General features: G+C 40.2%; 1 protein-coding gene and 1 long non-coding RNA gene across 11 annotated transcripts in view; one reads left to right on the forward strand and one right to left on the reverse strand.

The window, feature by feature from the left end:
* Nucleotides 1-9,343, reverse strand: part of LOC123788593 (uncharacterized) — a 70,688-nt gene extending 61,345 nt beyond the window's left edge. For all 5 annotated transcript variants that reach the window (XR_015726836.1, XR_015726839.1, XR_015726840.1 and 2 more), the window contains exon 1: nt 9,188-9,343. This is a non-coding gene — a long non-coding RNA (uncharacterized LOC123788593). The remainder of the gene's footprint in view (nt 1-9,187) is intronic.
* A 282-nt stretch (nt 9,344-9,625) lies between these two features.
* FBXW11 (F-box and WD repeat domain containing 11) overlaps nt 9,626-25,987 on the forward strand; it is a 117,932-nt gene continuing 101,570 nt past the window's right edge. For 4 of the 6 annotated variants that reach the window (XM_045792103.2, XM_045792104.2, XM_045792105.2 and 1 more), the window contains exon 1: nt 9,626-9,845. In XM_045792103.2, the coding sequence (XP_045648059.1) occupies nt 9,801-9,845 (45 nt within the window). In that variant the 5' untranslated portion in view covers nt 9,626-9,800. Of the gene's footprint in view, nt 9,846-18,605; nt 18,768-25,987 lie in introns of all 6 variants that reach the window. The other 2 variants (XM_087867809.1, XM_045792106.2) reach the window with 1 other exon arrangement.

The following is a 25,987-nucleotide window of genomic DNA, read 5'->3' on the forward strand; positions in this document are numbered from 1 at the left end:
GCAGATCCTTGAACAACACGAGTTTGAACTACATGGGTCCATTTAAATTATACATGGATTTTTTTTCCCAATAGAGCACAGTAAATGTATTTTCTCTTCCTTGTGATTTTCTTAATATTTTTTCTCTAACTTATAGTATTTTAAGAATACAGTATACAATACATATGAAAAATCTGTGTTGACTGTTTTTGTTTTTGGTAAGGCTTCTGGTCAATAGTAGGCTAAAAGTAAAGTTTTTGGGGAGTCTAAAGTTACACGTGGATTTTCAACTGCAGAGGGGGTTGGCATATCCAACCCCCATGTTGCTCAAGGGTCAGATGTATCCTTTCTCAAGGACGACACTCCTATTGATGTGGCTTTGAAGCATAGAGAGCCAGAAATGTCTGGAAGCTGACTGACTGCTCTAGGACTAGGAAAGCCCACGCTGAAGTTAGGACCAACTCTGGGGAGTGACTTACATCCCAGAACATCATGCAGGATCAGCCTGAAGCTGAAACTCCACTCTATGGGATTCTGCCTGACAGTGTACCTTCCCTTTCCCGGTTCCCCACTCCCTAACGGGTTTCTCCTGGGAGTACTTCACAATAAAGCCCTTGACAGTATCCTCATCTCAGGGTTTGCTTCTGGGGAACCCAACCTGAGGCAGTGGAGAAAATGTCCTGACTTCCCCACTTATAATCTGGCATCTGTATCTCCTAAATGTTTCATGTCAAAGGCTGGTTATCTTTTCCCATGGGGCACTTTTTGGGCTTCTTCTTATTCCCAGATGAGAGTTACCTCCTCTGGTTAGCTCCCTGAAACCTTCCGCCCCTCTTAATCTCCTACTTCCTACGCTGTACCCCTCACAGGGGATGCCTGTAGGAATCACTTTGCCCCTCCAGGTGGCCCTCTTGGTCAGCAACCATTTCAAAGACAATTTTTGTGGAATCTCTGGCTGACCCCCACAAACATGCATGTTTGCCCCTCAAAATTCTGGATGTGCAGGCCCTTCCGGAGACAGGTATTTTCTGTGGCCACAGGCTATGCCCACTCAGCCTTTGGCCTGCTCACATATTCACGTTTGCAGACATGAATGAGGAACCAGTGCCCAAGTCTCCAAACTCAAGGGGACACACTTCAGTATCTGAGTGGTCCCTAAGGCACCCTAAGGTGCACCTGGGCAGTACTGGGCGGGAAGAATTCTCTAAATGTTCTTTCATCTCGGCTGATAAGTCTACAAGTCTCTCCAGTACACCCTCAAAGTGGGGGATGGGCTGATGAGCTGGCAGAACTGGTTTTTGGATGACCTTCTTCACAGGCCTTCCAAACTTCATCTAGAACTTTGCATTAAAATGGCACCTACTGTTTTCAGGTTCCAGGCCATAGTGGAAACTCCAGACTAAAAGAGTCCCCTTTTTACATCCTGTATATAAGGCTCCTGGTGCATATACTTTCCTCCAAGTTTGGTAATTGTGAGCCACTACTGGTTACAAACATCCTCCAGAAGAGAGAAAAAAGGGAGAAGCGGCACAGGACACTCCCATTCAGGTGGGAGGGAACAGAATAAGGCCATCAACAAGAGACACTGTACCTGCATACACAAGCACAACTCATTGGGGTTAATGCCGGAAACCTCGGTCATATAAATCCTATGCTCTCACAGCTAGAATCTAGTTCATCAGGAAATCCCTACATAACTTCATCCCTCTTTACCTGTTCTCTGCTGGCCTGTTTCCTCAGAATTTATGATACTCCTCAGGATAAATTTCTCAATACTTGGAGCCCTCCAAGCTGTTTAGGGCCTTACAGAAGGGCCTGAGTTAGGCTCCAGCAAAAAAGTTCACACTAGAGTTGAATTATGCAGTGCCCTGCCTCTCATTTTGTATCCTGCTTGCAAGCACCCATCTCATCCTCTCTAGGATGCGAGAACTGCCAGAGAGAGGGACATCAAGCATGAAGGAATGGAGCTGTTCTGGGAAACTCGAGGACACAGAATAGGAGGTGAGGGAAAGCAGAGTGAGAACTAAAGTTGGAAACGTGTACTGGAGGTAGACTGTAAACAGCCTTCAGAGCTACAGTGAAGCCCACCATGGAGCTACAAGGAGTGAGGAGTGGGACAAAGACATTGGCTACCTGATGGTTATTTTAACCAGTATGTCCTTGGTTATTATTGTAGGAAAATATTTTCTAAACCCAATTCTTTCACATCTACATCAAAGACTTCTTGGCAAATGTCTAGTTTTGTTCCAGATCCTAGACTTGAGAGTCTGGCACTCAGGATACCAAGGCCCTTTCTGTAGTCACCATAGTGATCTAGAGCAATGATCTTTGACTTTTTTTCCTTTGGTAACCCCAAACGAATTTTGAAACATTATGTAATTACTCATTTCTTAAAATATCCAAATCTTTTCAGCATAAATTTAAATAGTTGAGAATATGATTTTCAGTGTATTATACCGACATTTATTTTATTTGTTTTTGAAGGATTTATTTATTTTAGAGAGAGCAAGCTCATGTGGGCAGGGGGAGGGGCAATGGGAGAGGGAGAAAGGGAAAGAATCCTCAAGCAGACCCCTGCTGAGTGTGGAGCCCAATGTGGGGCTTGATCCCAGGACCCGAAGATCATGACCTGAGCCAAAACTAAAAGCTGGCAACTGACTGAGCCACCCAGGTGCCCCAATAAATACTGACCTTTAAAAATAAAGCTGTTGTTATTTTTCTCAATGAAATTTATAGAAATTTCATAACATCGTCCTTTTAAGTATACATGAACAAGCTGTTTTCTGATAGAAAATTTTATATCCATTTTTTTCCTCCTTGAATTCATATATCTATTCCTTTCCCCCCAAAATTTTATGCTTGAAAGTCTTATTGCTCACCTTATCCTACTTCTCTTCTGCATGTTGTGTTTTAATTTTTATTTTTGGTGATCCCAGGCTTGGAATGTTAGCAAAAAAGCTTTCTGCATTTAAATTATCATTGTAATTGTAATTAAATGCAATTGGTCAAACAATAAGTACATAAACATTTTGATAATGATTAAACAGAATTTTATTACAACTATATCTTTAAACCAACCAATAACTAAAAAAATAGTTTGCATATCCATGCATGAATATTACTTATTGCTAGAATGAGATGATTTGGCATCAAATTTATTTTTAGGTCACTACCATTTTATAGATGTTAGTACTTCAAAGACTTGTTTGTAGAAGAATGAAAGTTGTCTCTTAGCAATGTTACACAACTTCTTTGGATTCCTTCAAAGTTATTATGTTAAAAATTACATAGTGACTGGTTAGCAAAATCATTTTAAATCATTTAAACTTAATTCAATCATCATTCAGTTTTGTTGAGAACAAAGTACTGGAAATCACCTGACTAGTAAAAGCATTTTTTATATAGTTACTGGAGAAAATCACTTTCTCAATTTTGAAAAAGCATACCTAAAAGTCTTTATCAAGAATTATGAAATAACTATTAATTAAACCCATGTAGCAGACACAATCCTAGGTACTTACCACAATCTACTTTGTTTCCTTTTTTCTAGGTGGACAGGGAGTACATTGTTTGGCTTCTCATGCAGCTTCTCAGGGCTGTGTGATTAGGTACTGACCACTGAATAGCGAGCAGGAATGATGTGCTTCTGAGATAGGGCAGTTAATAGCTGGTGACCCTCCCTTCTGTCCCCTCTGCCAGCAATATGGGAGACCATGAATTCCAGATGGTGTAACTGATAGAAGGCTAGCTAACCCCTTTGGACTTTGAAAGAACAGAATATGTATGTTAAGACATGATGTTCCCAGGGTGTGGAAACCTAGTAATGTGTCAGCTTGGCTAGGCTGGGCCACATTTCCCTGAATTTTGTTTGTGTTCCTAATTAGGGTGGGCCACGAGACAGATTCCTGTGTGGGCTTTGTAGAGTAGAAGTAAAACTGAGGTCATTTTATAGCTCATATACATTGTCATTGATCTGCTCCCTTACCTCCTTGGTATGAAGAGCGTCTGGGTCGGCAATCACTACAAGTTCCCTTACAGCCTCTGTTAGCTTCCCTGATTCCTGGGCCATGGATGTGCGTTCAGTTCTTTGACAAAGCACTCCAGCCTCTGCAGGACAGCCACACCACCAAGGTCAGAGGCAATAAGAACTGACAGGTTTCAGTCCATCCTCATGGACTCCTGTTTGGCTTATGCTTGCTCTCCCACATCTTATTTCCATCTTCCCTTCCTGACTGCCTGCCCCAAGGTATTTAGATCCAGTGTCAACTGTGAAGACAACAGGCTTACAGATGTTTAATAAGATTTAACAATTATATAAGGTCAACTCCTTGTAAAAAATTCCTTAATACACTCAGTGGTTCTGCTTCTCTGACTGAATTTGGACTGATATGCAGGGTTGCACAGGATTAATTTGCTACTGTGACATAGTGTATTCTATTTTGACTAATATACCTTTCTTTACTCTTTCACTTGGAGATAGCTTCTTTCACCTGATAAGTTTCAAAAGTGTTGGGAAAACACAGATATTAATTTCAATACATGTCTGCCAATAAATTAATTGGTGAAATGTTTCTATTTATGTGCTTTAAGCGTATCTTCCTAAAAATTGTGAAACTAAAGATACAACTCATCTGATACCTATTATTGACAAAGCCAGTCTACACCAACAAACCAGTCATCCAAAACGGCTGTCAGAAAAAGTGTGGCTACGTTTTTCAGTTCAAATAAACGTGCTCATATGTATTTTATAACTACCTTGTTTTTTATTCTATAGATATATAAGACATGGAGCTTGGATAATCCAAGAGAAAGCTAGGAGGATGCCATAACACCTCATGATCTTTTGATCATGTTTTGAAAGTCACACACCCTCACATCTGCCATATTCTTCTTTGGGAAAATTTAACATAAAGAATTACTGTTTATATTACAAAGCTTTAATAATCAAAACAGTATGGTACTGACACACAAACAAACACAAAGATCAATGAATCAGGATAAAGAGACAAGATAAAAGCCTAAACTTACATGCAATCTAGGACAAAGGAGGCAAGAATATACAATGGGGAAAAGACAGTCTCCAATAAATGGTGTTGGGAAAACTGGACAGCAACATGCAAAATAATGAAACTGGACCACTTTCTTATACGATATGCAAAAATAAACTCAAAATGGATTAAAGACCTAAATGTGAGACCTGAAGCCATAAAACTCCTAGAAGAAAATATGTATAGGCAGTACTTTCTTTGATATCAACCTTAGCAACATTTTTCTAGATATGCCTCCTCAGGCAAAGGAAACAAAAGCAAAAATACAATATTAGAATTATACCAAAATAAAAAGCTTTTGCATATCAAAAGGGAGCCATCAACAAAACGAAAAGGCAACCCACTGAATGGGAGAAGATATTTGCAAATGGTATGTCCAATAGGGGTTAATATCCAAACTACAGAAATAAGCAACTCAACCCCCAAAAAATTTGATTACAAAATGGGTGGAGGACCTGAAGAGACATTTTTTTCCAGAGAAGACATACAAATGGCTAACAGATCCATGAAAAGATGCTCAACATCATTAATCATCAAGGAAATGCAAGTCAAAAAAGATGACAATGACATGTCATCTTATACCTGTCAGAATGAGTAGTATCAAAAAGAGAAGAAATGACAGGGGTTGATGAGGATGTGGAGAAAAAGGAACCCTTTTACACTCTTGATGGGAATGTAAACTGGTGTAGCCACTGTGGAAAACAGTATTAAGGTTCCTCAAAAAAGTAAACATAGAAATACCATATGATCCAGTACTCCACTAGAGTACCTAAAGAAAACGGAAATACTAATCTGAAAAGATACGTGAACCCCTATGTTTACTGTAGTATTTACAAAAGCCAAAATATGGAAGCAACTTACAAGTCCACTGACAGAGGAATGGATAAAGAAGATGTGGTATACATATACAATGGAATATTACTCAGCCATAAAAACGAACAAGATCTTGCCTTTTGGGACAATGTGGATGGACCTAGAGAGTATTATGCTAAGTGAAATAAGTCAGAGGAAGACAAATACCATAGATTTCACTTAATGTGGAATCTAAAAAACAAAAAAACCAAAAAGCAGAAAGAACTATTAACTAGTAAGAGGGTATTAGGTACTAAGGGGCAAAGACAACACTAAATACAGAAAGAGCAGTTATAGGGAGCAACCACTATCTTTAGGGCGAGGCAGAGTACCCAAGGAAGAAACAAATTTGGAAGAGCCCTCCCACTGCTAGGCTGAGATTCAGACCTCACTGGGGGGAGGTTAGTTATGGATTATTGGATGGTTGAAGTTTGCTGAGGTGCTACAGGTTGCGGCTGAAGTGTCACTGAATTCACTGGGAAGCCACCCTCTGAATGTCCCAGCCACCTGTGCGTGTGTATGTCGGGGGCGGGGGGTATGGTTCTGTAAACCATTTGCTTCTGTATACCACAAAAGCAAGAAGGAAAATAAAGTATACTAGAACTAGGAAGAGAAGATCCTTCATTTGTTTGTGTTCCTGTAGGGCTCTCTACCGACAAAACTAAATGTTGTGGCAGCTGGCAGAGGAGAAACATTCACAGGGTCCTAGTTGGACTCTAGTATTCCAAAGTATGTAAAAGAAGAATGGATTTGGAACTGAGAAGCTATAAATTGATAACAGGCACACATACGGTCTGAGGCACAAAAGTTAATGTACTTGATTATGAAGTGCTCTCCTGGACTCCACTAAGTGTTTCATCATATGTATATACAGTGTATGTACCATACTGTCTTTGTATAATAATCAATTCTGAATTCTGAATACGTTTCAGACCCCAGGGTTTCGATTAAGGGACTGTGGACCTAACTATTTTGTTGTTAGCAGGTCTTGTAAACCTCAGAGCAGAGCTATTTGAAAAACTGGGGGGAAATATGACTCAAGGTCTTCTGCCTTTACTGATGACCAAATCTAATCACCTGCTGGCTTCCAGCCTGAAGCAGTTAAAATAACTGAGAACCTGAGTTCTGGTTTGACATAAGTAATAAGGCTTGGCTCTCATATAGCTTGGGTAAAGTTTCTATCAATACACGACTTTTTCATCCCATTGAGCTCCTGGAATTTGACCCAATAGTATTTTTCAAATTAAGTGAGTGGAGCATGCAGATATAATAGGGAGCAATGGTGATAGTAGAAATTTACAGAGCACATGCTTCATGTAAAGAAGGTAGCTACTAATTAACCCCTGCCTATTTTTGCCACACATAGCCAAAAAGCCAGATAGTCTAATTTTTCAAGAGAAAATGGAAATTCAGACTTTAAAATGCGAAAATATAAAATTTTAAAACAATAAAAATGCTGTAGGATAAACATACATATTGGGGAATTCAGCATGTGACTCCTACCCTAACCCTATGTGCTCGGTCCTGTGGCAAATGCTGGTACCTTAGGCGTCTTGGTTGGCTGTTACATTAGTTCTCAATGAACCTTGACTCTCTGTATTCACAACCTTGCATAGTCCCTTTCTACATGGACTCTGAGCTTGGCTGTATGACCTGCTTTAGCCAATGGGACATTAGGAAGTATGGTGTGACTGAAAGCTTGATAATCATTTGCTCACTGGGGCTTGTCTTCTTGGAAGCTAGTTACCATGCAGAAACTTGAATGATAAGACACCAGGTGAAGAAGAGAGGCCCTAAAGGATGAGAAGCCATTTTGATGAGCTCCCAGCTGACCGCAATCTCATGAGTAACCTCAGTATACTATGTGGGCCCAGCTGTGTTCAGTCGACCCACACAACTGTAAAAATAAACCACCGTTATTTTAAGCTACTAAGTCTTGGGCGTAGCTTATTATGATACACCACATAACTGAAACAGAGGTCATTTATTCTAACTCCTGTTTTACTAACCAAGGTCTAGACAGGGGAAGGGGCCTAGTGAAATTCAGACAGCAAGTTAGTGGCAATAATTTTCCAGTTCTGTGCTCTTTTTACCTATTGCTTTTAATTCTTTTGGTGGAAAGCACCAGATAAGGAGTATGAAACTTCAAACTCCATGGGCGTGGAACTTACACTGTACCCTGCATGCATACAAATTACTGTAATAACTTGATCCTTAGAAATGGAAAGATTTCTAGGTCACTGAGTCCCCTCAGTTTACAGGTGCAGAGAATTCAAAACACTAGAGGAGAAAAGCAGCCTCTGATATTTGGAAGCTGGCCCGGTACAATGAACTAGGCTGTAATGTTACTAGATGATAGATGGCCCTCTTAGGTGGGCCTTGTGCTCTCCTGTTGAACAGAATTTCACAGAACATAAACATCAGATGGGGCCATTCTCTGACTGTGGATAGATCAAGACAGAAACAAGATCACTCTTTAATTATATTTGAAAGCAGATAAAACACAAACGTTGTCCAAACCACAAAAAATGACCAAACATCTCCCATACTGGCTGATGAGGGGTTCCTGCTTCTTTAGCAATTACAGCTTCAGCCTCCACTACCATTCCCTTGTTCCAGGCATGACTGAGATGCCCAATCATAGAATTACCCCCACTTCCTGACAGCATCTAATCCAGAGTAAAGCCTCATTTCCTTAAACCCTCTCCCAAATCACATAACAACTCTTACCGAGACGCCTATGACTTCTCCCTCACCGCTACCAGTAATAAACTCAACTTGTTCAATCAGTATGTATCTGGTGGTCTTTGGTTAGCCGGGGCTAATAGACCTGACAAAGTTTACACAGAGCTGAAGACAGAATTCACTAGGAGTTTCCAGGTCTCCAGCTGCGGTCCTTCTTAGCGCCTACTCTTTTGGTTAATGTCTGTTTTCCCACCACTAGAATTAATCACCATGATAACCGAGTCCTTTCTTGTCATGTTCGGAGCTGATTCCCAGGGCCTACGCTGGTACCTGGCAGAGGCTGGAACTAAAAAAATAAAATAAAATAATAATTCTGAGCGAATGAATAGGAGGGGCTCAATATACGCAGGTTCCCTTTCATCTCTCAGCTCCTCCCAGTTCGTGGTGCGTACACACAGCATCATATTTTATCTCCACAAACCCACTTTCCCCAACGAAATTTCCAAGCCCCTCACTTCTGGGGTGCCCATACTCTCAGAGCCTCTCTCTTGCCCGAGCTTCTCTCGCTTGTTAGCCCCTCCCACACCTGAGCCCCAAGCCCTCCTAACCCATCTAGAACCCACCTGTCTTCAACATCTGTACCTAGCACCAGACGCTCGCGGACCAACCGCGCCGCTACCTAGGAGTCGACTAGGCACTGCGACATCGACTGCGCATGTGCGGAAATCGGTCTCACACGCAGGATCACTGACGAGGGAAGAGTTACCCCTGAGTTTCCGTCCCGGTCTCAGTCGTCTGGAGCTGCCAGGAAGTCGGGAGAAACTAGCCGGAAGGAGAACCCGCGCGCAGGGCTTTCTGGGACATGTAGTCGTGGAGTTCCTGAGGCTCTATTTTGAGGGAGCCCTTAATTCTTTAGGTTTGCATGTCCCACAGTCACAGTCCAGTGTTACTTTTGTTCAGAATTCAGCTTGGGGCTGCCAAGAGAGATTAGCCTGGGGTCGACTTCTCGTTCCCACAACGCTCTGCGGGGCCCCCGGCGCCTGCTGGGACCTGTAGTCCTCGGTCTGCGTACTGCGTTCGCCGAGGGGGAGGGCGGAGCTGCCGGCGGCCCGGGCGGGCTGGCAGCTAGAGTGGGTAAGATAGCCGCCTCCGCCTCTGCCGCCTCCGCCGTCGCCTCCTCCGCCCGGGCCGTTCGCTGCTGCGCGGGGAGAGCGAGGCGGGGCCGCCGGGGCCGCCATGGAGCCCGACTCGGTGATTGAGGACAAGACCATCGAGCTCATGGTGAGTGCGGCCCGCTGGACCGTTCTTCCGTCCGTCCGACCCCGGGCGGGCCTGCCCACCTCAACGTCCGGCGCGAGGCCGGCCCTGGCCCTTCCCCGCCGCCTTGGCCCGGGCCTGGGCCCTCCACTTGCCTGGCCTCGGGGCCTGCGCGGTTCCTCCGGATCCCTGGAGATCTCAGGCCGGACCTGGCCCGGCCCCCTCCATGCTCCTCGGTTCTCCTTCCTCCCTCTGTCCTATATCCGGGCCCATCTCTCGAAGGACCCTCGCTCGATTATGCTGTGGCCTTAGCTCACACTCGCTCTAGCATCTCATTCTCCTTCTCTTAGAAGGGGATTTTCCCCCTCTGAATTTCTCCGGCCCAGGCCTGCACCGCTCTTGCAAGCCCCACTCAGGCCGAGTGAGATTGGGGGGGGTGGTTACGGAGGAGATCGATCAGGGCCTCGGTCTCCGCGTCCTAGTAGGGGTCTCAGCACCCTCTCCCCAACGTAGGGCTGTGTGGATGCCGGGATAGGCCTTACGGGGGTGGAGGTGGGGAGCTCTGAGGTTTGAGGCAGTGACGGATAAGGGGCCTCTTTCCCGGGCCCCTGTGGTGTCCGGCTTCTCGGACAAAGGGTTTCCTACTCCGTGGTGAGGGATGTTTGCATAGCAAGGCCCCAGGTACTCTGGATTCCATCTCCAGGAAAGGGAAACCGTAACTTCATGTTCCCCAGCGTTGCTTTGGGAAAATGGGGGCGGGGGTGTCTTTCTCATCACTGCCGCCAGTTCTTTCTTATTAAAAAAAAAAAAAAGAAAAAAAAAGAGAGGGAGAGAATCCTAGGCCCCTGGGGGAAGCGATTACTCTTCCATTACAAACCATTGGTAGCCATGCCAGACTCCCCGGTCCTACGGACACCCCAACCGCTTTCCGTTTTACGACTTAGAACCAGAAGGGATTTTTAGAAACAGAACTATAAGAGAGTGGCTAGTAGAAGCGAAAAATTTGCTGCTTGGTGGATGATTTGGTGGAAGAAAAGAAACATGGCAGCTATTATTACCTGCCAATTTGAACATTGGGGAAATCAAACTGGACTCTGGAGAGTTGGGAGGAGGAAGTCTTTACCTCAGCAAATGGACATGCCCAGGGTTTCTTCCTGTGGAAACCTTGACAGTTTCTTTGTATCTCTCCTAACAGAGTAACAGTCCCAACCCCTGGGTTGAGAGGAAAGGTGAAAGAATCTACTTAACCCAGCAAAATGTTTTCCTAGCCAGATTTTCTCCAGTGTGAAAATGTTTATTGAGTCAGTGATTCCACTGGGTAGGGTCGGTGACATCAGAGCCACTTCCCCCATTTAATGCTATAAATAATAAATGGTGACACTGAAAGTCTGTTGGATAACTGCATGGTTTCTGTGGATGATGATATCTGGGGAGTTGAGATGCATGTTTAAAAAATGGAAGTACAGTAGCATAAACACAGCTTAATATTTGCTGTCCTTTGCATAATTCACAGAACTAGACTTCTCCAGTATTCTTTAAAACTAGAAGAAGAAAAAAAAAGCTTTGGTCGTTTCTGCTTTGTGTGCGCACACGTGCGCTTGCTTTTTGAAGGATATTGTCACGTGTGAGTTTTTATTTGATTTTCATTATTAAGTAATTTCTCCTCTTCAGTATAATTTATCAAACTATTATTGTAGTGAAGCCTTTGATGATCTGGAAATTCTGTCGTGGGTTTTTTTGGTAAAATCTCTTATTGGAATTCCATATATAGTACGTATTCTTCTGGATGTACAATACGTGTCCTCACAACTGGAGGAGTACTTCACTTTGAAAAATTGTAACTGGTGCCTCTGAAATTGGCTGTTCTGTGCTCCTTCCATTTCCATTCATTTAAAAAATAAATAGTCTTTATTTTCAAAAGAATTAGGAGAAATACGGTGTAATTCATTTAGTATTTTTGATTGTATGGTAAAAAAAATCTCTCTGGCCTAAATTTATTGGTTTCCCATACTCATAACTTTAAAAAAGTTTTGATTATACATGATTTTACTTGTTTATGATCTGAAAAGATACTTCAGCCTTTCAAGGACATTATAAACTGGGATTCTCAGAAAATTTAACAGAGATCAATTTTGAAATGGGTTTTCATATACAGATTTTGATATTCTGTCAAAGGGATACCAGTTAAGACTCTTAGGCAACCCTTTTCATAACCGTATATGTATTTATTTTAGTGTAGTAGATAGCCCGGGTATTTAACAACTGATTTAGTAAATCCAGGATTGGGTGTAGGAATGATAATGCCTTAAAATCTGATTGCATGTGCCTCTCTGTATTCACCGCATTTTAATTACAGCTTCCAGAACTAGGTTAAAAATAACTTTTTACATTGGTTTCAAAATAATGTAATTGAAAGAGAGGAACGGGTTAAAGTGATGGTATGTTGAAAGCCTAAAGCATGAAATATTTTTAGATTTTTATGAGTCAGCTTCAATACTCAAATATTTGTGATTGTGCTGCCTGTACCAGTTTGGTACTTAATGGTTAACAGGATAACTTTCATTTGATTTTCCAGAGAGTGCTATATTAAAGACTGAAACAGGCTTTTGGGTATCTCCAATTTGTTAATCTTCATCCTTCCACTTCCTTTGATTTGATTCTTTTTCTTTTTTTTCTTTGTACTTTTTTTTGTTTACTAAGAAATAAAGCTGGTGATAGCCTAGTAATTAAATCTCCAAAATATGCCCCCCCCCCACCTTGTGACTCCTATGTCTGCCTCAGGCCAGTCCACAAAGAGTGCTTCTCCAGTTGACCTACCTCATAGGGTTCAGTCTTGAATACAGACTATAAACTCTTGAGTAAGACAACTGAATTTATAAATACTGATGGTAAATAATTTAACCACCAAATGACTTTCATGGCCTTATATTGGACCAGTATTATACCTAGTTTGTGGGACTGTTTTTGAAATTTCTGACTTCCATAGAATGAGCATTGTTATTAATGAGGTAGAAAAATAGTAATCTAGTTGGAAATATACAGAGTTTACGAGGCTATGTCTATTGCAGTGGACTTCACTGGAAAGAAGGAAAGCTGCATTATGTATCACATGATGTTTGTCTGTGTTTGAGTTAGGGATATGAGTTGATGTTCAGGCCCTCATTACTAGAAAGCACTCATAGAGCTGCTAACTGGAAGAGAAAGATGGTAAGTTTTCCCTATTAGAAGATAACCGAAATTGATGTTCAAGGTTAGGAAAGGTAACTCTGCTTCCTCTATGGGTGTGAGAGCAGACCCCTCCCTTCCCCAAACATAAATTAATGGGCAGTTATACTCTATTGTTAGCTGTTGGTTGGTTTCCCTCTTTGCTAAGTGACCTTAAGTGACTCATTTTCCTTTTGTGTTATCTCTAAGTGGCTGTATTACTTGTTGAATTTAGTAATATAGGTAAAATACATTGGACCTTATTAAGAAGGTAAGATATCAATGCTGTGTTTTAGAGCTGTTGAAGTATAGGCAGGCCACAAGGCCAAGGAGATGAAAGAAACTAAGTGAAGTTATGGAAAATATTTCTCTTTTTTTCTTTTTGGATTTTTATCCCTTCCTGTCATTGGTTTTCTGAGTGGAGTAAGTGGGATTTAGTGACTCTTTTAAGAAATTGGATCTTAGTTTGTTGTCATCACTTATCCTTATCTACTCCTAAGCTGATTTACCAAATGCAGATTAAATAAACAAAGGTTTAAGTAGGATCTGAATGAAATAAACCACATAGGTATTTACAGACTCATTTACCTGGCTCAAGGGTTTGTGGCTCAGATATATCAATTTTTGCTCCTGGTTTGGAGTAGATTAGATGTCCCTTCAGAATTGACAAGGGCAAACGTGATCCTGTGCACATGTCTTGGTACCCTGGCTCTTGACTGCTCTAGCCTGAAAACAGAGAGATAGCACAGGAAAATCACTAGGCCATTAGAGATTCACACTGCAGCACGTACAGCCACTTGACCCTTGAACAACATGGGTTTGAATTGTGTGGGTCCACTTACATACCTTTTTTTTTTATAGGATAGTACCGTAAATATATTTTCTTTTCTTTATTATTGTCTTAATATTTTCTTTCGCTTACTTTATGCAAGAATACCATATATGATAAATATGAAATACAAAATGTGTTGGTCATCTGGTTATGTTATTGATAAGGCTTCCAATCAACAGTAGGCTATTTCTAGTTCAGTTTTTGGGGAGTCAAAGTTACATGTGGATTTTCTGTTACGTGGGGGTCAGGTCCTTAATCTCCCAAGTTGTTCAAGGGTTAACTGTATATCCCTGTGAGTAGTGCTGTTTGATCCTATGAATTTTGCATTCTGAGGTTCCTGGGTTCCACCTGGTGGTATTTACACTTTTAGGGAAAGAAAGCATTTCAAGTCCTAGTAATTTCAATTCCAGACTCTTAGCTTTTCTTCCCATAGTCCTCACTTATTCTGTATTTCAGCCAAACGGCGGACCGGGGTGCTTCAGATTTTACTCAGACTCCACCCCACCCCCCCAACACTGATAGTAACTGACCAAGTCCATCTATCGAAGGCTACTGATATTTATTGGAGGAACCTAATAGTTGGCTCTCTGGCCACATTGGCTTAGGTCAGATCTCAGCAGTTCTCTCTTCCACCTGTACTGATAAAGTCCTTTCTCCTCAAAACGCAATTTAGTTGCCACTTCTTTTATTGTCAGTTTACATTATGGTGGCACATACCATTTTGTTTTTATAGCACTGCCTACATGATGTTCTCTGTTAAAGGAAATGAATGAATTCTGGCACTTTGTATGTATCTTGTGGCACTTAGCATATTCTGGGTTTGTATTAAGGTTTCCTGTTTGTGTCCCCTATTAAATGATAAACTCAGCAGTGCCTTCTTACGGTACATGTTCAGTAAACGTTGAATTTTCCTGTTGATTGTTGACGTGTATTATTGCTGTCTGTATGGTAATTCTCACCTGTATCACTAATCTCATAATAATTTATTCCTGACTCTTATGGGACTTATCATATCCTTCTATGTATCATAAAAGCTTGTGATCGTGTCTAAATTTCCCTTCCAGAGACTGTATTGTCTTTTGAATCCTTCATAATGCTTAGCACTTGGGTGTGTGATAGATACATTGACTTAATTAATGTGAGGTAATTTTTTTTTCATGCTGTGAAATGTTTTTAAGATTTCCTTTTGATAACTTTAAGACAAAGGTGTAGATGAATAGAGGAAAGACTGGTAAAGCAGAAGAGGAGGGTGGTGTGTGGTACACAGACATCCATAGACATTTCAGACTTACAGCAGATTGATTTACATACATCCCAGAGGGTGGTTTATAGCAGAGTATTGAGGAAACCAAATTCCTTTTATATCTTTTGATGTGAACTTGCCAAAAGCCAGTAAATTCTGAGGATTCTATGACTTTAGGAAAGTATGATTTAGCAGCAAGGGTATGGGCTTTCGAGGGAAGCACCTGAGTTTGTATCTTAGCCCTGTCTCCTGTTGGCTGTGTGACCTTAAGAAAGTTAACCTTTCTGTGCTGTGATTTCATTATTGGCAAAAATAAGAAAATGTAGGTTTTGCTCCAAGTTGTTGGGAGGATTATGGGAGAGATGTATGTGAAAGCACCTTGGAGACACTTGTCTCAGCAACTGCTTGCCCCTAACTTCCTAACTAACTTCCCCACAAGCACAGGGACCAGGTTTTGGGAAGCAAAGTCAAGGCAGATGATGTTTTAATTTTTACCCCCTAGTTGTTCATGTATTTATTTGTGAAGCTTTACGGAGGCCTGATATTGAGTTGCTTTTAGCTGTCTGTTTAATGAGGTATCTTTAGGGGAAATGATGAAGTCATACAGAATCAGTATTATCTTGGAAATTTGGGAAGTGGAAGTAGTGTTACAATTACTAAGAATTGCCAGTTAGGCATAATTAGACCTGTACTCTACCTACAGAGAGAACCCACCCAACCCTGTTTCAGTAGAAGTTAGAAGGGGGCTGGTGATTAGTTCGTATTAACGTTGAGCGTTGTGATTTATGTTTGATCGGTTTAGTTTTGATGAGGAAATTAAGATTTTCGAGTTCTTATTCTTATTTTGGCAAAGCTGGTGATTTTGACCTTTAACAGAATAAGCAGTGAGTATTATACAAGATTTCCTCCTGAGTTGTATTGTTGTTCATTGAATTAGTTGACAAAGGGGGAAAAAAACCTGTCTGTCAAGAATGTGCTTGTTAGCTTCAGTTAAGTTTCTGCTGATCACAATTGCCTTACAGGAAGTTTGTCTTTGTAGGCAAATGAGAGACAAACCAGGAAGACCTGACAGTCCAGTAGGGTATCTCTAACCTGGATCTTATTTTTGTTTTCACAAAATTCAAAGATTGCAGAGTTCTATGATGTCAGCAGGAAGCATTTTTAGGAAATTCCCTCATGGGGTTAGTCAACAATGAAGACCTTCACAGAAAGGAAAGCTGTGGAGTAGGAACAATGGGATATTAACATGTAAAATGAAAAAAAAAAGTCTGTGGGTAGAGAGATGGGTAAATATAACAATTATAACAAATATAGGAAACCATTCTAATAGCTTGTCTCAGAGCCACAGAAGAAAAATTAAGTTAGAGCTCTGCTGTTGAGAAAAAGGAACTTGAGTCCTTTTTAATTTTTGTTTTTTTAAGAGTTAAATTGAGAACGCTTAACCAGTTTGGGGAACTAATAATAAAATATATTTTGGTTCTGTGAAATGATCACTTGGGCGACTCAGAGAAAGGGGCAGAGGACAGGAAGAACTCGGTCCTTACATTCCTGGTCTGGCTTCTATTAATCTTTGTAGCTCTAGAATAAAGCCTGCCACCAATTAGGCATTCAGTAAGTATTTGAAGGGAGGAGAAGAAAACACAGTAATACAGGAAAAGGCTTGGTGATTCAGGAGGTTCAGAAATGAGTCCATTAGTCAGATTGTGGTTATGTTTTGCTATAATTGCTCAGCATTTTGGTTATAGCAGTAAGTTATATTTTGAAAAGCAGAGTATATTCTTTTAGGAGTTAGCTACTAGCCATAGCTCACTAGCTGCTTTTATCAAAACTGGGTTTCCAGTTTATTCTTGGACTTTAGGGTAATATCACTTAATGAGAGAAGCTTGAGCACTCATTCTTTGCTTGAGATTTTACTTACGTGAGCTCTTTTAAGTTGTGGGTATTAGGATACTTCCATATGATTGTTATGATGAGGCTAATCATAGACTGGTATTTCAGTCACTCCTGTCGCTTTCCCTACGATGTGATACATCAGAACATCTTTAGTTACTGCCTGTGGACTATTTATTGACAAATCTTGGAATTTTAAAATTCCTCCATTTCAGCTGGATTTGAGATTCTTTGTCACAGACACAGTCTTTGCTGCTAAACACAAAGACTTACTTGGGCAACATTATAATGTGTTTTATCATTAATATTGTGAGCCTCAGAATTGCATGCCTCTGTAAAAAAAAGGCTTTTTTAAGTGCCAAGATATGGAAAGTTAGCCCTTTCAGGATGATTTAACTGGTTCATTTATATTTTAGTTCAGCTAGGCTGAAATATTTACTCTTCAGTATTTTTGTACTTCTCCATTCTGACGTTAATTAACTCAGGACCTTTGAGAGTAAAGCTCGGTTTCTTCTGCCCCAGGAATCATGGCCTTTCTGATTCTTAGACTTGGCAGGCTGCAGTGCTTGGTGGAAAGGGCATGGTCTCTACCACTTAGTAGATGTGGGACTTTCGGCGAGTTATTTCTAATCTTTTTTTTTTTTTTTTTTTTGAGAATTAAATCAGTAACGACTGTAAAGGGCCTGGCCCTTAGTAGTCCTTAAATAAAGGTAGGTATTAAATTACTGCAGGAATATTTTTGGCAGTAGGGTGGCAATTGAGGAAGTAGGAAATTTATATGCAAGTAAGTTAACAGTCTTTTGACTGGTTTTTAAAGTTTTTATCTTTGTTATCCCATTGAATGCTTTTTTCTGTCTCCCTTATATTTTACTTATATATTTGCAGTCTAATGGAAAAGTTGGTAAGGTAGTAAAAAGAATGTTGATGTAATGTGTGGACTGAGCTTATGTGTTTAAAGGTGTCCTCTAGTAAATTGTTTATTAGTGTTTTTTTATAATTTTCCTTAGTTTACCCAATGACTGGCCATTGCGGGGTATTGACCTTTACCGAATCAGAAGATCACTCTTAAAATTATGCCATGTGTTTTAAAACGTCCTATATTTCAGGTGAGGGTTGAAGATTTGGGTAATGTGTAGATTTGATGTCTTATATGTAGCAAACCAAAAGATTTCTTGCTAGGTGCCTAAATATCTTTATTGGAAGATATTTGAGCCCTCTCATATCATTAATTTTGGGTGACAAATTTTTTGTAATGGTGGAGGAGCTGTCTTAGAAAATGGATAAGGAAGTTCATTGTAGCCGAATGGTCTGAGACAATTTATGTGGATAATAGGGTAAGTTTTAGCTCATTTGGAATTTCATATTTATCATGAGTAAAAAGTAATACTAGGGATGTTTCCTTCTTTGCTGTGTGGAATTTCTTATCCTTCTGTCAGCACAGAGGTGAGGAATGCTGCTGTAGAACTTTTATCCCAAATAGCTGACTCAGGGGTTGTAACCTTTTTTCTGTGCCTCAGATCCACCACTCCATTGACCCTTCCTTCCATTTCTTGGTGGCTGTCCTTTGCCGCTGGTGCCATGGTGGGTGTATGGATTGCTTTCTGTCTTTCAACAGTTACCGAAGTGCATGTTTGGGATTTTATTGAAGAAAGCTGGATACAGTAAACGGAAAGAATCTTGGAAGCTGCTTGACTGCTGTCTTTTCTCAGACTAGTCTGAAAGGGAATACCCCCATTCATTCTGGATTGGTGGATCTGAAGTACAAAATATTGTCCAGGTAAGCAATTACCCTGTATTGTTTTGTTATGTGGAACTCAATCACTGAAAGAAACTTAAAAAACACAATTTCTTTACTTTTTTCCACCGATAGAGAAAGGAAGAAATGTTAGATATTCAGATATAGTGTTCATGGTTGGGATGGATTAGCAAAGGTGTCTGTGGAAGAATTGCTAGTAGACGCTTCGTTTCAGTGTAAGAAGTGCAGTTATTTTTATTGTAGGCTCAAATGGTTTATAGTTATAGTCAAACAGGGAATACAGTAAACAAGGGAAATTTGGGGAATAGCTTGTACAGTATGGAAAACAGGTGATAATTTTAAGGTATTATCTCATGATTTATAGCGAATACCTGGTCAAAATAGTTTTTGTAGTTACCATGTAAAGTGGTGGTGTTTTATTCTTGGGACTCTTAGAGGGCCTTCTCAGGAAGATTTACAAACTGTAGCAACTGTTTATTGGGCATCTGCTAAGTGCCAGGCAGTTAGAGGCTCTTGACGTGTATTTCTTATTCAGTTGGCACATGCTTTACCTTATTTTACAGTTAGTGAAATGAAGCTCATAAGCATTAAGTAAGTGCACGTTGCCCTGTGTCATACAGCTAGTAAATGGCAAAGTCAAGCTTTAGGCTTGAGTCTTTTTGTTTCCAAAGTTCTGGCTCTTTCCCTGTGACTGCATTTGCTGAAGTTTGTACTTCAGCTTCTGGATTTTCAAACTGCCCATCTGCAAGAGCAGGGTGTGGTTTTCTATAACAGGTTTCCACTTGGAAAACATGATAGATCACGGTTTGGCATGGTATTTTTCTATATCTGGTGCTCTTTCTGCTTGGTGAAGAAATCAGAAGATCTTCAGTCAGTTCATCAAGTGAAGGTAACTTAGGGAGTGTAAGAGAGGCAATGCATTTAAATGAAAAACATGGTTTATACAGGGAAGTGTTTGCTCTAGTGAACTCGAACCTGTATCTTCTCAGTTCCTCCTTAGTTCTTGTTGGTTATTTAAATAGCTCAGTAGCTTATTATGTGGACTTCTTTTGACCTGTGATTTGTCACTCTTACAAATAAGACATTGTCAGGCAACTCTCTTGAAAACATGACTTTTTTTGGTATTTAATATACTCTCCAGATTATACATTTCCTTTAATCTTAAAAAAATGTCTTTTCATCATAGACTGATACGCTGGCTTTGTGATTCTTGTTGTAGTTTAGTTCCTTTATATTTGTTAATGTTTCTCCTAAGCAAGCATTTTCCACACTTGTCATCTGAAGAGCTGTGAGGGTGGTGGTGGTGGTAGAAATAATAGCAGTTAATACTTCTTGGGCACTTACTCTGTGTTGAGCACAATTATAAGCACTTCAAATGTATAAACTTTTTATATTCATAGTAACCCAATGAGGTAGGTACCATTGTTTCTTTACCGATGAGGAAACTGAATGATAGGGTAATTAAGTAACATGTCCAAGGTCGCATGTCTGGGAAGAGACAAAGATGAGGTATGAGTCCAGGCAGTCTAGCTTCAGAGAATGTGCTTCTGAAGTCCGTACTGTATTGTCTCTAGAATCGAGTGTCATCCAGTGATAAAAAGAGGGGTGGAAATCCTGAGGGCTAAAACTGAAATCACTGCAAAGGAAAAGGAAACAATTGTTGTGTCGAGTATCTACTTCTGACCTTTGGTAGAAAACAGTTTAGCTCTTAGTTCCATGTTAGCCATCCAAGACCATCAGGCTGTTTCCCAAGAGGATTCGCAGTAGAGTTTGTTGGAGGCTATCTTCCAGAACAGTGCTGTCCAGTAGAACTTTCTACGATAATGAAAACATTCAGTATCTGTGCTGTTCAATATGGTAATCACTAGTCACATGTGGCTATTTTGAAATCTGGCTCTGTCACTGAGGACCAGAATTTTAAATTTTATTTAACTTAAATAGCCACATGTGCAGTTTCAGAATTTACTTTCGTCCTGGGTCTCGTCATTGCTTTAAAACCCTGAGAAATCTGATCTACGCCACTCCTTATCCCAGGTATGGATCAGTATTAACCAGCTGTGCAAGACTGATGTGTAAAGCCAGAATTCCAGTTTACTAGTTTATGTGCATATTGATATGATTAACATAAACTTTTTTGATAGGTAGATTTGCTTACTAGTTCCTAATTAATATATCAGTTTAAGTTTTTCAAGTAAGAAACAGAGTTGAGGGACCTGAAGACTCAAGCCAAATGCGTGGAATATTGTTTTTATGTGTGTAGACTTGACCTGCCAGCTCAGATCATAGTCAGGTGGCTTAGTTAGCGTGGACTCAACCAGAAAAGTGAGATATTTGCTGGACTGGGACTGAGACCACCTCATTCAGCTTATATTAGGGATGGATGGTTTTTCCGTATGGCAGAACCTCTTCCTTCAACTTCTCTCCTTGCCCTTTTTTTTTTTTTTTAAGATTTTATTTATTTATTTAACACAGATAGAGACAGCCAGCGAGAGAGGGAACACAAGCAGGGGGAGTGGGAGAGGAAGAAGCAGGCTCATAACGGAGGAGCCTGATGTGGGGCTCGATCCCATCACGCTGGGATCACGCCCTGAGCCGAAGGCAGACGCTTAACCGCTGTGCCACCCAGGCGCCCCTCTCTCCTTGCTTTTAACTTCCCAAAACCTTTTCTGATTAAGGCATCATTTTTAGACAAGTTAGTACATTCAGCTTGAATGCACTCTTGACATTATAGGTCTAAGTAGCTCTTCGTTTCCCTACAGAAAACTGAAGGAAATAAATGCCTTTATCGTTGCTATGATCCATTTTGTATTCATTTTTGACTCTAAGAACGTAATTAGATTTTTTTTGCTTCCCTGTAGCCTCTTTTGACCAAAACAGATGTATTGGCTTATTTAATTTGGTCATATAGTGTGGGGTGGAATAAGAATGTACTCATAAAAAATAAACTAGGTGGTACATTCTCTTTGCATTTTATTATGTTATTAAATGAGCTTGTTTTTAGCTTGCTATATCATTACTTTGAGACTTGCTCTTGTTCTTCTGTTCTGAACAAAGAAAGAGTAACATAACCAGATTTGTATTTTAGGAAGTTAACTTTTCGGTGTGCGCAAGGTAGATTAAAGAGACTGAAGGCAGGGAGACCAGTTAGTTCAAGTGCGCAATGAGGAAGGCAAACCAAAGCATTGGCAGTGGGCGTGATGAAGGTGGGGTGGACTTAAAAAAGAAGTAGGCGGTAGGATCTACAGAATTTGGGGATTGGTTATTGGAGTAGTTGATGGATGGACTATAGTATGAATTTTAGATTTTTGCCTTGGGCATCAGGATGAATGTTTACTGTCTTTTCCAAGATAAGGAGTACTAGAAGAAGGGCATACAGGGCGTGGGAGAGGTGGAGGGAAAAAGAATGAATTTAATTTATGATGAATTTGAGTTTCGTATTGTGAATCCACCAAGAGAGGTATCTGGTGGGAATATGAGCATCAGAGAAAGCAGGGAAAGAGAGAAAGATTTGGGAATTTTTATTTCGCTTCAGTGGTAGCTCACTTTACTCAGTAAAGTTGTAAGGTTTTGCAGAGTGTAGATTGAGGATCTATTGAGATCTGTGTATCAGTGTATGGGAATGCTAACATAAAGGGATAGACTATGACCAAGGTCAAATGACCTTATGAGATCATACGTGATCATACTGATCAAGTGGTGGTACCACTTTCCTTTTCATCTGAACCGGGGTATCCCATGACAGTATGTTCCCAGTCTGCAGATTAGCCTTTTATGTTTGGGTTATGATTTTCTTTTTTTTACTATAATGGTTTGTTTAATGGAGGTACAGTTTTTGATATGTGTTTTTTAAAACTCCAGGTTGTCACTGTGTATCTTATGGGCATTTATGCTAATTAAGTTCTGTGCATCTGGTGACCAAAACAAGGGGAAATAACCCAATCAGTGAATGTTCTGGATAAATTGTTGACATGAGAAATGAAAATTTGCTCTTCTCAGTCTGTCTCAATTCCTGAATGGTTCTCATCTAGCTGTAATGAGTGTGATGATGGTATTTTAAAGACATTTTTAATATCACAACATGTGGCCTAAAGACAAGCCAATTATTTTGTGTACTAGTCAGTTGACGAAACAGTGACCTGGTCAAGTGGAGTGGAAATTAGCTGTGTTGGAATTACTGAGATGGTGTGTCAGTCTAGTGTGGCATGTATTTAAGGGATTTGTAAGGCAGATGTTTACTGTATGCTATTTTCACTTTATGCACTGACTTCAGGCCCTAATTCCCAGGTGACCTGTAATGCTGGTTTTGGTAATGAAAGCATGGAGATACGAAGACTTCATTTTAGCTACAGTAAATCAGTACTTCACAAAAAGGTTTTTAGGATACATTGTATATGTGTATGCTACAAAAGTCATGAAGTACAAAAAGGAGTAGACATTTAAAAAAAAAGTCTCCAAGTCTCCCATTCCCTCCGGCTCCAACTATTCAACCATATTTTTGTGCAGCTTTCATATATATATATATGTGTGTGTGTGTGTGTGTGTGTGCTGTACGTATTCTTCTGCACCTTGAATTTTTTTTAATGTAAAATATGACATGGTTATCTTTCATGTCAGTTCCCAGAGAGCTCCCATATTTTTTGAAGAGGTAATTTAAAAGATGCATGCTGATTTATTGTAGGTGCTATAATTTGTTAAACCAGTCTGGACTGATACACATATAGGTTATTTCCTTTTAGTCTTTTGCTATTACATATAATGCTGTAAAGAATAACTTAGTGTATATGTCATTTTACATATGGAGAAGTATATCTTCAGGACAGTTTCCTAGAAGTAAGGTTCACTAGGTAGTTGCTTTTAAAAACCTGATAGACATTGCCACATTGCCCTCCAGTTATACTGTAACAGTATACACTCTCACAGGCTTTGCTTGAGAGTATTCTTTTTTCCTGATACTCTCGTGGTGTTATGTGGATTTTAAGCTGATTGCTTTTCTAATTGTTCTTCTCTTTTTCCCTCCTATAACTTTTTATTATGAAAAATTTCATATATATATAGAAGAGTTGGGGAAAAACCAGTATAACAAACACCTGTATAGTCTTTCCACCTAGACTCAACAGTTAAAGTTTTGCCATATTTCTATCATTTCTCTGCTCCACGCCTCCATTCCTCCTTCCCTCCCCTTGCCACCACTTCCCTCCCTTCCTCCCTCTCTCTCTTTCTCTCTCTCATCTCCTCCTGTCCTTCTCTCCTCAGACATATATGCTTTGTGGTTGTTGAAAAATTTGATAGTAAGTTGCAAACATGATACTTCACACTCTAAACATTCCAGCACCTGTCTCCTAAGAATAAGGATAGGCTCTCCCTCTAAAACTACATAAACACACACAGAGCAATGTACATATAGATACATCTATCCATATATAACCACATATTATATGTAGTGCACATATATATTTCACCACATATTATATTTCATACATATATAAAACAACAATACAATTTTTATGTCTGGGAAAATGAAAATAATTCCATAATGTAATATCACATATTCAGTTAGATTTTCCTAATTGTCGCAAGAATGTCTTTTCTAGCATGCCACCCCCCCTTTGTTTTAAATGCCAGGATTCAAACAGAATACACCCTTTGTATTTGGTTATTATATTTCTTTAATATCTTTTCATTTGGAACATTCCCTCTGCCTTTTTCCCTCCTCTCTTGGCATTGACTGTTTTTGAAGAGCCCAGCTCAGTTGTCCTTTAGGATGTGCAACATTCTTCATTTGTTTATTTCCTCATGGTGTCATTTAACTTGTTTCTCTAGCTACTGTACATCCTGTACATTGGAAGTTAGGTGAGAGGCTTGATTGCAACCAGGTTAAACATTTTGACAAGAATGCTTCATCACAGGTAAAGTGTCCTTTGCATTGAGTCATGTTGGGAGGTCCTTGATGACAGGTTATTCCCTTATGAGCTATGATAAATTTGATCCCTTGGCTAAGGTGGCAATAGCCACGTCTCTCATTTATAAAGGTACAATTTTATCCTTTGCTATTAGAAAGGAATTTATGGGACAGTGTTTTGGAACGTTGTAAATATCTTGTTCCATTACAGCATTTCACTCAGTGGTTTCAGCATCCTGATCCTGAAGTCAGTTATTACAATAGCAGTTACAAAATTGTGATTTTCTATCATTCTGTCTACATTTATTAGCTAGCGTTCACAGAGGCCATCCCTGTTTCTCCTCCTTTCTTTGTGTACCATCATACTCTCATGGATTTTTTTATTTAGTGTGTTAAGAATCGGTCTTTCTTTATAAAGATTTATATATTTGAGAGAGAGAGAGGGAGGGACAAAGTAGGGTTGGGGGGTGGAGAGAGAGGGATAGGAAGAGACTCTCAGAATCCCTGCTGATCACGGAGCCCAAGGTGGGGCTCGATCCCACGACCCCAAGACCATGACCCAAGCTGAAACTGAGTCGGACACCTAACCGACTGAGCCACCCAGGCGCCCCAACAATCAGAGTCTTTATTGGTGTTCACATTGTCCCAGATTTGGCTAATGAGAGCCCCTTCAAGGTAGCGCCCTGCTTCCTTTTGATATGATCCCATCAGTTTTTGTGTGTTTCTTGGCTTTTTACTTTCTCTGCATTTCAGGCATCAACGATTTCTCCAAGAAGCTCTGATTTCTTTTAGTGGGGAATGGTGTTTAGAAGCCGAAAGCTTTATTGTTGGGTTGTCATTGCTTCTAGACCCTTTCAGTAGGCAGAACTAAAGAGTATATTTAAAAAGAACCATGAGATCATGTTAGTTCCGATTCAAATTGAGTATTACAGGGATATTTTTCTAAAGCTGTTAGCCTTTTGATTTTCAAAATCTAAGGGATCATATTGGTATGTAATGGCTATCCAGTTGAGATACAAATTGTTATGTAAATAGGCAGATAAATAACTCCATTCTTCATTGAGCATGTACTCAAACAGGTACCGTTTGGTTATATGGGGAGTACAGAACAGAATCAACTATGTACCTTGCTTGCAGAAGCTTACAGTCTTTTACATAAAAAACTATAGTACGGTGTGAAAACTGGTAGGGATCATGAGAGGTAGACATACAATGTTTTACTTATCCTTTGAGGCCTGAGCGGAAATTAGACATGAATATGGGTGTTTTGGGGGAGGGGAGGGCTTTCATAGCAAAGGTAAACAAGTGAACAATGGCTGGCAGGCGGGTAATAGTGTGTAGT

The sequence above is a fragment of the Ursus americanus genome, chromosome 15 (genome assembly GCF_024610735.1).
Source record: "Ursus americanus isolate L20-20 chromosome 15, mUrsAme1.1.p, whole genome shotgun sequence".
NCBI classification, from domain to species: domain Eukaryota; kingdom Metazoa; phylum Chordata; class Mammalia; order Carnivora; family Ursidae; genus Ursus; species Ursus americanus.